The sequence below is a fragment of the Eptesicus fuscus genome, chromosome 3 (assembly GCF_027574615.1).
Source record: "Eptesicus fuscus isolate TK198812 chromosome 3, DD_ASM_mEF_20220401, whole genome shotgun sequence".
NCBI classification, from domain to species: Eukaryota; Metazoa; Chordata; class Mammalia; order Chiroptera; family Vespertilionidae; genus Eptesicus; species Eptesicus fuscus.
The window spans coordinates 42,742,228-42,754,319 of NC_072475.1; the positions used below are offsets into that span (position 1 = coordinate 42,742,228).

Here is a 12,092-nt window from a genome sequence, read left to right on the forward strand (position 1 = left end):
CTCCCTGGGAAACGGGGCGGGGTGAGCGGGGTGCGCGCGCAGCTGGCCGGCAGTGGCAGTGGAGATGGAGGAGGGCGGCCGGGACAAGACAGCGGTACAGCCCCAACAGCCCCCATCGACGGCCCCCGGCGGCGCGGAGGAGAAGCCGGGCGGCAAGGAGCGGCAGGATGCCGGGGACAAGGACAAAGAGCAGGAGCTGGTGAGGCGTGGCTCCGGGACCCGGTGCGGGCTGAGTCACGGCGGCTCCGTAGGCCTCGGGCCAGACTCCCAACGGCCCCGCCGTCCCCGGGAGAGGGCGGATGGGGTACCCCCGGGCTCCCGGCACCCTGCTTCTCTGCTCCTCATCCACAATTCCGCGCTGTTACACCCGCCGCCCTCACTAGCCCTCATCACCGCCTCGTGAGGTGGTCCGAGGTGGATCATTGCCATCCCATGTTTTAAAGTGGCAGTCAAGCAGGACTGGTCCAGAAGCCAGGCTGCCTGCCCAACAGGACTTCCCATTCCGCTGTCTTCCCTCGTCCACCTGATCTCTCCTAAAGAGGCAGGCTTACTGTCCACCTGCCCCAGGGTGAATGGGAGGAGGATGTGTGTGGGATTCCTTCTCTTGATGAGCTTCTTCCTCCAACCCTCCAGTCTGAGGAGGACAAACAGCTTCAGGATGAACTGGAGATGCTCGTGGAACGACTGGGGGTGAGTCATGATATGTTAACATGAGCGGGTTCGTATTTGCAGCTTTCCCACTTGTTTGCTTTATTCCGTTCTGAGGCAACACGATGTGAGGTATAGGGAAAGATGGGCTGTGTTGGGATCAGTGTTATGATGATGTTTCGAGGGAGGAATGTAACAAAAGCTATTTGAAGCATTTTGTAACTTTCTGGGAGAAGCAATTCGTTTTAGCCGGGGTCATTTGTTTTTGTGCCAGGCCGTGTGCAGGTAGTTGGGGAATCACAGATGAATAAAGACAGTGATTTTCCTAGGGGAGCCATTAAGCACATGTACTATGACTTCAGGGATGTGCCTCCTTTTTTTTTTTTTTTGTCTGTCCCTCACACCTCCTGATCAGGAGAAGGACACGTCCTTGTACCGACCAGCCCTGGAAGAACTGCGGAGACAGATTCGTTCTTCTACAACTTCCATGACTTCAGTGCCCAAGCCTCTCAAATTCCTGCGCCCACACTATGGCAAGCTGAAGGAAATCTATGAGAACATGGCCCCCGGGGAGAATAAGGTAAAACTGTTTCAGAAACTGGTGGAGACCTAGTTTAGGAATTCCTTTTCTTGAGGAACCATGGCGCTCATGGAAGTCACCGGAAACCTGATAGACCTGAGACCTGAGCTAGTTGAATAGAGCCTATCATAGTCAAAATACATAAGAGCTGATAGGAGGATTGCCTTCTCAGAAGATATTGTTTCTGTCATTTATGTTGGACATTGGGATTTTATTATCATGACCTATTTTACTTTTTTAACCTTAATTTTTTCCTTTCCTTATATCCCATGTACATTCATTTTAAAAAATATATTTTATTGATTTTTTTACAGAGAGGAAGGGAGAGGGATAGAGAGTCAGAAACATTGATGACAGAGAAACATCAATCAGCTGCCTCCTGCACACCCCCTACTGGGGATGTGCCCGCAACCAAGCTACATGCCCTTGACCAAAATCGAACCCGGAACCCTTGAGTCCGAAGGCTGACGCTCTATCGACTGAGCCAAACCGGCCAGGGCCATGTACATTCATTTGTTTTATCTTTAAAATAACACCTAGTTCAGTCACTTCTTTGCTTGTTGTAACAACCCTAAACTAGGAAATCTTCAGTTCTCACCTGATTACTGCAGCAGCCTCCTAACTGGCCGCCTTCTTTGTTTTTTACTTCCTACACGGTTTGTCTTTCATGCAACAGTCGTAGTTGTCTTTCTAGATTGTGAGTCTTTTTCTGCTTAAAACCTTTTAGTAGTTTATTATTGTGATTAGAATAAAATTGAGAGTCCATCTTTCTCCACTCCTTCCTTATCACCATCCTTCAGCCATGTTTGTTTAAAAGGGATACAGTGTCCTGGTTGGATGGCTTAGTTGGTTGATTCCATATACCAAAAGGTTGTGGGTTTAATCCCTGGTCCGGTGTGTATGGGAGGCACTGATCCCTGTTTCACATCGATGTTTCTCTAAGTATCCATAAAAACATTTCCTTGGGTGAGGATTAAAAAAATAAAAGGGAGATATCAGTACTAACCCTGGGGTTATTGTGAGGCTTAACTTAGATGCCATGTGTAAATTTCTAGAGGTTGGTGCATAGTTAATACTTAATTTGGGGGATAGTGACAAGTGATCTTGATTCCATAGTGTGATACTCTACCCTGGATTTAACTTTAAAGACTGGTTTCTTTAAAGCGTTTTGCTGCTGATATCATCTCTGTTTTGGCGATGACCATGAGTGGGGAGCGTGAGTGCCTCAAGTATCGGCTAGTGGGCTCCCAGGAGGAATTGGCATCGTGGGGTCATGAGTATGTCAGGTAAGACCTTTTCTTGGGACTCTGAAGGGAGTTCTGAGACATAATTCTGAGTTCGGTCTTAGAGTATTATCTGTCTTAGAGTACCAGTGTATTGAGTTTCCCAGACACTGAATTCCCTGACCCACAAGGAAGTGCTTCCTGTGAAGCTGTGTCCCCTAATGGTCTGGGTCTATCCATTAGGCATCTAGCAGGAGAAGTGGCAAAGGAGTGGCAGGAGCTGGATGACGCGGAGAAAACACAGCGGGAGCCACTGCTGACGCTGGTGAAGGAGATTGTCCCATACAACATGGCCCATAATGCAGAGCATGAGGCCTGCGACCTGCTCATGGAAATTGAGCAGGTGGATATGCTGGAGAAGGACATTGATGAGAATGCATATGCAAAGGTCTGCCTCTATCTCACCAGGTGAGCAGGTATGATAGGGAATGATGGCAGCCTGCTGTCCCAGCGCTTTTCTCTTAATTGTGCCGCCTCTGTTTTCTCAGAGCATGTGCATCAAAGGTAGTGCCAAACGGTAGTTAATTTATCTGTGAACTACTGGAGGACAGAAACATCATGTCTCCTTAGTAGTCCCGGCATCTGGCATAGTGCCTGGATAACATATATATAGTATTTAGTATTTATTTTGGGTAAGTGAAATAAGTGGGGTAAATGTATGTCTGAAGCTTCTGATCCCTTTATTATTTTTACCTTTGTAGCTGTGTGAATTATGTGCCTGAGCCTGAGAACTCTGCCCTACTGCGCTGTGCCTTGGGTGTGTTCCGAAAGTTCAGTCGCTTCCCTGAAGCTCTCAGATTGGCATTGATGCTCAATGACATGGAACTGGTAGAAGACATCTTCACCTCTTGCAAGGATGTGTATGTAGGGAAGAAGTTGGCAGAGGAAGAGAGCTTGGGCGGGAGCTTGTAGTTTCTGGTTAGAGCTTGAGGGGCTTTTCTGTGTCCTTAGTGGGTAGGGGCTGAGCAGTTGTGATGGCTCTCTCCCACAGGGTAGTGCAGAAGCAGATGGCATTCATGCTAGGCCGGCACGGGGTGTTTCTGGAGCTGAGTGAAGATGTGGAGGAGTATGAGGACCTGACAGAGATTATGTCCAATGTGCAGCTCAATAGCAACTTCTTGGCATTAGCTCGGGAGGTGAGACTCTGCCCTTTTCTATCAAAGCTTTCTTGGTTGTGATTCTACCTGACTATAACTGACTGGACTCTTTGGTTAGAATTTCCACTGAGTGGGATATCAGAAGGGACAGCTAAGGGAGGACTGGGGGAGCAGTTGTGACCCTCTGACTTCTCTTCAGCTGGATATCATGGAGCCCAAGGTGCCTGATGACATCTATAAAACCCACCTGGAGAACAATAGTGAGTAGCTATCTGCATGTGTGTGGGGATTGGAGGATTATTAATTATGCCCCTTGTATTGGGAGTGATAGGTTGGCCAAACACATTTATCCTGTAGAGCTCAGAATTCCCACATACCTTTCCTCCAGGTCAGTGTTGGGAGCAAAGATAGAGGATCCTAGGGGGCCAGCTCAGAACCAGGTACCAGCTGCCATGTTTCTTTCTTGCCCTACTCTAAACCAACCTTTCTTTCCTCTCCCTCCTGTGCAGGGTTTGGAGGCAGTGGCTCTCAAGTGGACTCTGCCCGCATGAACCTGGCCTCTTCTTTTGTGAATGGCTTTGTGAATGCAGCCTTTGGCCAGGATAAGCTGCTGACTGATGATGGCAACAAATGGCTTTACAAGAACAAGGACCATGGTATAATTCTGTTTCTGCTTTATCTTCGTGTTGTTTTGGTCACTCTTGTCCTCCTAGGTTCATCTGTTACCTGACAAGGGATCCCCAGTGCAGTTCCTGGGAGAGCACTTTATAACAGTTTTCTCGGTGTAGTACTGTTTTAAGACAGATCTTTTTCTTGCTATAGGAATGTTGAGTGCAGCTGCGTCCCTTGGCATGATTCTGCTGTGGGATGTGGATGGTGGTCTCACCCAGATTGACAAGTACCTGTACTCTTCTGAGGATTACATCAAGGTGGGTCTGGGCATAGCCCACTAATGGGGACATCCCCCTTCCCTGTTCTAGGGCCCACAGGGCCTCCCTTTCACTGGCCAGTTATCTGGCTTTTAACTCCAGTTTAGGCAGGTGCTACTTTGAGGCCTGTGTTGCGTCCTTGTGATAAGGAAGGTAGAGTAGTCTGAGTGAAGAATCTCTTTGCATTTTTGCAGTCTGGAGCCCTTCTGGCCTGTGGCATTGTGAATTCTGCGGTCCGGAATGAGTGTGACCCTGCTCTGGCACTGCTCTCAGACTATGTTCTCCACAACAGCAACACTATGAGACTTGGTTCTATCTTTGGGTAAGGCTTGTTGCTTCTCTTTCCGGTCATGCTCATCCTGAAATCTCTGTAAAAAAGGGAATTGGCCCTTTTCACCTTTGTATTGCCAAGAACTACCATTATGCCTGTCGAGTACTTGGCTCTTTGTGACTGTTGAAATGATGACTGAATGACCAATCCTCTTTTTGTTCCTTCCTTGGATGTGTGTTGGGGACTGCGTCTCCCTGGCTTTTGCAGGCTAGGCTTGGCCTATGCTGGCTCAAATCGTGAAGATGTTCTAACACTGCTGCTGCCTGTGATGGGAGATTCCAAGTCCAGTATGGAGGTGAATAGAGACTGTTGGTCGTTTATGGGAGGTGGGGAAATACTCGAGTCCTACCACTCTCTGTGATAAATAGTGAAAAAAGAAATGGAGTTGGGGCTGGGAGAGGGGGGAATTATATCGCTTTCAGTGAAATCCCTTGAAACTGGGATTCTAAGTCCCAGTGGTGTTGCTGCTAGTTCCAGCCCTTGGGATCCATGAGGAGTACCAGACTAGAGTGGCTAGTAACTTAACCCAGTTTGAGGGGAGTTATTCTCACTCACTGGTTTAGTTATTGGTCAACCCTAAATTTTCTTACTTGTGTAGCGTTGTTTTAGTGATGGATAAGTATAGCATAGGCTTTAGTCAGAAAGACCTCAGTTCAAATCCTCCCACCTCTGCTTATAAGTAATGTGATTTTAGACACATAACTTAATCTCTTTTGGCTTCATTTTCCTCACCATTAAAAGAGGAATAACAGTAGGAACTGTTTCATGGGTTGTTGTGATTAAATGTTAATAGTATGCAAAGCAGGTGGCACAGTGGCTGACATAATAAGTATTCAATGAATTATTGCTACTATTGTTATTTTGGCCTACCATCAGAAAGGGATTTTTACCTAGTGCAGTTACAGCAGGTTGTAGGAATTCGCTGTCTGGAGTCAAGATAGGTAAACAACTGTTTTAATACCTTATGTGTAATACTGACTTCCCTGTTTCTAGGTGGCAGGTGTGACAGCTCTAGCCTGTGGAATGATAGCAGTGGGGTCCTGCAATGGAGATGTCACTTCCACTATCCTTCAGACCATCATGGAGAAGTCAGAGACTGAGCTCAAGGACACTTATGCCCGTTGGCTTCCTCTTGGATTGGGCCTCAATCACCTGGGTGAGGGGATGTCTCTCTATTTGGGAAAAAGGCTGACAATAAATGGATACAACAGGGACAGTTTATGTGTCAGGCTGTGGTGTGGAAGCAAGTGTCTTCTGACCCCTTGAATCTGTCCTGTAGGGAAGGGAGAAGCCATTGAAGCAATCCTGGCTGCGCTGGAGGTTGTGTCAGAGCCATTCCGCAGTTTTGCCAACACACTGGTGGATGTGTGTGCCTATGCAGGTGTGTGTCTTTGTGCTTCCCAGTGACTCCATTTCTCTCCTAGACCTTTTTTCAGGTTGTTTCTCCTGGCTCAGTCATTCTGATCTGTATTAGATTGGTTAGCTTCTCCTATTCTTGGAGTAAGCTTTTCCTTGGTACCTTTTCATTTCTACCCTTCCTCACTCTTACCATCCTGCTATAGGCTCTGGGAATGTACTGAAGGTGCAGCAACTGCTCCACATTTGTAGTGAACACTTTGACTCCAAGGAGAAGGAGGAAGATAAAGACAAGAAGGAAAAGAAGGACAAGGACAAGAAGGAAGCTCCCGCTGACATGGGAGCACATCAGGTTCTGTGGGCAGCTAGGCACTCTCTGAGTGAGCTCTGAGGGAGGAGAAGTTTGCAGGGTAGAGGGTGGAGCTGGTTTGGGTTGGCTTTTGAACCCCTCTGAGTATGGCTGTGTATTGACTGGATTTCATACATGAGGGGGAAGGGTGTGCCCCACAGGACAGCTTTTTCTTTTCAGGCAGGACTCCAGTCAAAGGTGAGATTTTTGTTGCCTGAGCTTACTGGGTTCTGCTGCCTCTTCATTTGCAGGGAGTGGCTGTGTTGGGGATTGCCCTTATTGCTATGGGAGAAGAGATTGGTGCAGAGATGGCACTACGAACCTTTGGCCACCTGGTGAGTATCGCATGGAGAGGATGAGAATATACTGATTTTGATGCCTGGGGGTCCCTAGAGGAAACTTTCCTGACGGGTTTTCATGGTTGAGAAATGTTTTTTTCTGTGCCCTTTCTATAAAACTTGTTTAAAGCCTCTTTTACCTATTAGTCTGTTCCTGTAACAAAGCTTATTTTTACTATTTTCTGTGATACTCTTGTTATTTTCTTTTATTACCAGTTGAGATACGGGGAGCCCACACTCCGACGGGCTGTGCCTTTAGCACTGGCCTTAATTTCTGTTTCAAATCCACGACTTAACATCCTGGATACTCTAAGCAAATTTTCTCATGATGCTGACCCAGAAGTTTCCTATAACTCCATCTTTGCCATGGGCATGGTGGGCAGTGGTGAGTATCAGTCAGAAAAAGATCATAACCAGTTTGGGGGGAGGTTTGAGGACCTTTTTTTTTCAATACTCCATGATGCTTAACATTTCCAGGTACCAATAATGCCCGCCTGGCTGCGATGCTGCGCCAGTTAGCCCAGTATCATGCCAAGGACCCCAACAACCTCTTCATGGTGCGCTTGGCACAGGTAACGAATAGAATTGTTTTCCTTAGAGTTTGCTAAGGGACATATCTCTGGGGATAGAAGGGAGACATGTAGTGACATGAAGGGGACCTTGAGTTCAGTCTGGAAGGGAGGATGTGAGTGAGTTGGATTTCTGTGTAGCTAAGTTAGTTGATGTCTTTTCAGATGTGACTCTTCACCTCTACTTTCTGTATTTTTCAGGGCCTGACACATTTAGGGAAGGGCACACTCACCCTCTGCCCCTACCACAGTGACCGGCAGCTTATGAGTCAAGTGGCTGTGGCTGGGCTGCTCACTGTGCTTGTCTCTTTCCTGGATGTCCGCAACAGTGAGTTCCTGTCAGGAATCTTATATGGTGGCACATGGTGCCCTGTCTCCATCCCTACCAGGGCCATCTTGATCATTTATGAGCAAGGCTTTGAGTTAGCTCTGTACCACTCTAAAAGTTTTTAGGGCCTGTGATGGACCTCATGAAACTTTTATCTCCCACACTTCTTTTTTTTAAATCCTCACTCGATGGTTTTTAAAATGTATATATTTTTATTGATTTCAGAGAAGAAGGGAGAGGGAGAGAAACTTCAACAATGAGAGAGAATTAATTGATCGGCTGCCTCCATCACGCCCCCACTGGGGGTTAAGCCTACAACCCAGGCATGTGCCCTGACTGAGAATCGAACTGTAACCTCCTGGCTCATAGGTAAAATGCTCAACCACTGAGCCACGCTGGCCGGGCACCCAAGGATTTTTATATATATATATTTTATTATTTTTATTGATTTTTTACAGAGAGGAAGGGAGAGGGATAGAGAGTTAGAAACATTGATGAGAGAGAAGCATTGATCAGCTGCCTCCTGCACACCCCCTACTGGGGATGTGCCCGCAACCAAGGTACATGCCCTTGACTGGAATTGAACCTGGGACCCTTCAGTTCGCAGGCCGACGTTCTATCCACTGAGTCAAACCAGTTAGGGCAAGGATATTTTTTCCCATTGATTTTCAGAGAGAGTGGGGATGGTGGGGGAGAGAGAGCCACATTTGGTTGTCTCCCACATTTGCCCCTACCGAGGCTGGGGAACCTGCAACCAAGGTACGTGCCCTTGACCGGGAATCAAACTCGCAACCCTTCCATCCAAGGTCCAATGCTGTAACTACTGAGCACTGGGCAGGGCATATCTAGCATACTTTTGATCTGGCCCAAATATATTTTCTTTAGAGAAAGGAGAACTGAGTCCAATTTCTGCTCCTGAGTGCCTGGGGAAAGTGATTATCAAGTTTGAGGGCTGTTAGCAAGTAAGGTGGGGACATCTCTGGTTTATAGTAGGTTATATGAGGAGAGGAATGTGGGTTCAGCTATATAACAGGGGTTAAAGAGTCAGGGCTGGAATGGGGTCCCTAGATTCAGATCAGGCTTGTCCTAATGTCTCTAACTATGTTTGTCATGTGTTCTTCCCTCAGTCATCCTAGGCAAATCTCACTATGTATTGTATGGGCTGGTGGCTGCCATGCAGCCCCGAATGCTGGTTACATTTGATGAGGAGTTGCGACCATTGCCAGTGTCTGTCCGTGTGGGCCAGGTGAGGGGTTAAGTGGAAGGGAGGGCTCAGACTGTATTCTAGAACTTGGAGAATGCACATGTACCTGCTTCTCTGAAACTGGTATGGGCTCTGGATTGTTGCTGCATTGCTATCCGGGGTCCCTTCATCTCAATTTTCTCACCCTACAGGCAGTGGATGTGGTGGGCCAGGCTGGCAAGCCTAAGGCCATCACAGGGTTCCAGACACACACAACCCCAGTGTTGTTGGCCCACGGGGAGCGGGCAGAATTGGCCACTGAGGAATATCTTCCTGTTACCCCCATTCTGGAAGGTTTCGTTATCCTTCGGAAGAACCCCAACTATGACCTCTAAGTGGCCACCAAAGGCTCTGAGCTGCAGCTGATATGTTAGTGGGCCATGCTCCCTTATGCCAGAGGTGGACACTGCTCCAGACCTTTGGTGGAGTTGTTACCTCCTGTCCTTTTGTTACTGAGTGAGATCACTTTGTTGAATAAAGACCTTTATCCCCAAGGTCCCTCTCTGTGTGTTTTCTGGGGTATTGTGGACAGAGGCCAGAATGGGGTGGGGAGTAGATGTGAGCCAGTATTGTTTGCAGCAACTCTGAGCCTTGGCTAGCAGGGAGGCTGCCCTGAATGGAAAGAACTAAACCCTTTCTCCTCTCTTTCCTAATCATCTTAAGACAGTGGTTCATCTTCAAATCCTTGAGATGCTGATAAATGTAAATCTTCTTTTTAGGAGATGCATATACACAAATTTTTATACAAACTCTTACAAATAACTTTGTGAGGGTTTTGTGGACCCATATACCTCCTACACCAACCCTGTCAATGCACACCCATCTCAAGCCCATTATTCCCTGACTGGACTAAACTAAGGATTCCTGCTCTAAGAGGCAGTAGAATTAGCCCCACTCTTTATAATTTGACTTCTGTGTTGATGTATGAAAAGGACATCTTTAGCTCCTATGACCCTCTGTCACTCTTGGGAGGCTGCTGTTTGAGAAATTTGATCATGTTAACATCTATTGGGCTGTCCTTTCAGAATCAGTATAAGAAACTTGACCCTGACCTTCCCTTGGTGTAGCAATGGGAAAGAGAAATGGCCTCCTTCCTGGAATATAATCACTCGATCTGCAGTACTTCTTCCTTGTGGGGCTGCACTGACTATTGGGGCCTGGGCCTCTGTGGATGCAGTAGAGAACATGTGGTCCTGGCAGTAATTGCTAGCATTTTACCCAATACTTACTATGAGATTAACCTCTGAACAGTGACTGGCACTTCATAGGTCTATAAATGTTAAAAGAATAATTCTACATACTTCTGAGACCTCACAACAACTTTGAGAGAGGTATCTCTGTATTTTGGTGAGGAATGTAATGTGGAGATTCAATAACTTACTCAAGGTCATATAGTAAGTGGTGGAGTCAGGATTGAAATCTAAATCTATCTGACTCCAAAACCTGTGCCTGTAAATTCATTATATTAATCTGTCCATGTAGCTTTGGAGACTTGTGGACCCCATTGTAGTCCAAGCTCTTGGCTAGCTGGAGAAGCAGCAACTTTGGATTGAGTGTCTCCATTGTCTTCTCTGCTTTCATTTGGCAGCCTGTATAAAACCTGTATAAAAGGTTAAAGCACTGACCTTGGGAGAGCAAACCTGTCAAACCCCTTTCATGAGACCTGTTGTAGTTTTGAGAAAATCAGCATGTCTCATGAGCCTCTGTTATCTGTATAAGGGGGATATAGTAATTGCCTTACCTGATATCCAATGGTGATGATGTTAAAATAAATTAGAAACTGAAAACAAAAGGATAATTGGAGTAGGAAAGTTTCATGGTGGCTCTTAATCTTTTCACATTCAATTGTTCATTCAGCAAAAAATAATCAATGGAGCCTTATTCTGCGTTAGTTATTCTAGTTTGTGGGAATGCAAAAATTGGGAAAAAAAACTTATCAAAAAGCTTATGTAATGGAAAGAAAACAATTGTGATCAATATTGTACTAGGCGAACAAGTTACCCTGATATCATTCAAATGGGGCCTAAGTGCCTAGATAAGAGGGATTTGAGGAAACAATTGGAAGAAGATGAGTTTGTCCAGAGGAAAAGAGGGTAGGATATAGCTAAAGGAGTAACAAAAGCTGAGAGGTGGAAAAGCTATTTGTTTTCAGAAACCATGGATAAGTGAGTGGAGCCAGGGAAAGTGTGGTTGGAGGTAGTTCTAAGCCTTCTCTGATCAGGTTTAGAAGAGCTTTGCTGTGCTAAGAAATTGACAATATCTCAATCACTGAATAAGAGCAGGAAAGTGACATGATCAGCTAGCTATCTGGGTGGGAAAGTGCAACATGGAGGCTCAGAGACCACGCAAGTGAAATGAATGCCTAAATTGGGGCAGTAAAAATGGGGAGATAGGGAAGAGCTGAAGAAAGATTTATTTATTTTAAATTTTTAAATATATTTTATTGATTTTTTACAGAGAGGAAGAGAGAGGGATAGAGAGTTAGAAACATCGATAATAGAGAAACAGCTGCCTCTTGCACACCCCCTACTGGGGATGTGCCCGCAACCAAGGTACATGCCCTTGACTGGAATCGAACCTGGGACCTTTCAGTCCACAGGCCGATGCTCTATCCACTGAGCCAAACCGGTTTCGGCTGAAGAAAGATTTAAAAAAAAATGCCTTTATTGATTTTAGAGAGAAAGGAAGGGAGAGGGAGAAATAGAAACATGCCTCCTGCATGCACCCTACTGAGGATTTAGTCCACAACCTGGCATGTGTCCTGACCCTGAATTGAACTGGCGACCTCTTGGTGCATGGGACAATGTTCAACCAACTGAGCCACACCAGCCAGGCAAAGAAAGATTTTTTAAAAGAGAAAATCAAGACTGGATTTTGATCCAAACACCAGTAGGACCTGGTATCTGATTAGATGTAGTATGTGGATGGGAAGGAATGTAGGATGAATCCCAGATTTTTTTTAAATATATTTCTTTATTGATTTCAGAAAATAAGGAAGAGGGAGAGAGAGAGAAGCATCAATGATAAGAGAGAATCATTGA

At 46.1% G+C, this 12,092-nt stretch overlaps 1 protein-coding gene across 1 annotated transcript; it reads left to right on the forward strand.

Annotated features, from left to right (window-relative positions):
- Positions 1 to 41: 41 nt before the first annotated feature.
- Positions 42 to 9,545, forward strand: PSMD2 (proteasome 26S subunit ubiquitin receptor, non-ATPase 2). The gene is made up of 21 exons (XM_008157528.3): positions 42 to 199; positions 634 to 690; positions 1,064 to 1,228; positions 2,393 to 2,514; positions 2,695 to 2,919; positions 3,213 to 3,371; positions 3,503 to 3,647; positions 3,808 to 3,868; positions 4,118 to 4,264; positions 4,431 to 4,537; positions 4,732 to 4,859; positions 5,076 to 5,163; positions 5,862 to 6,024; positions 6,148 to 6,249; positions 6,431 to 6,576; positions 6,825 to 6,908; positions 7,128 to 7,296; positions 7,389 to 7,483; positions 7,682 to 7,808; positions 8,936 to 9,054; positions 9,204 to 9,545. Exons 1-21 carry the CDS (start codon positions 65 to 67, stop codon positions 9,384 to 9,386), a joined length of 2,727 nt encoding a protein of 908 aa, XP_008155750.1. The 5' UTR covers positions 42 to 64; the 3' UTR covers positions 9,387 to 9,545.
- Positions 9,546 to 12,092: the final 2,547 nt, after the last annotated feature.

Excerpts from the sequence above, each read along its gene's own strand:
- PSMD2 (XM_008157528.3), top strand. The coding sequence starts at position 65 with ATGGAGGAGGGCGGCCGGGACAAGACAGCGGTACAGCCCCAACAGCCC. Across the intron at positions 4,265-4,430 it reads TTACAAGAACAAGGACCATG|GAATGTTGAGTGCAGCTGCG; the intron begins GTATAATTCTGT and ends TTCTTGCTATAG. Across the intron at positions 5,164-5,861 it reads ATTCCAAGTCCAGTATGGAG|GTGGCAGGTGTGACAGCTCT; the intron begins GTGAATAGAGAC and ends CCCTGTTTCTAG.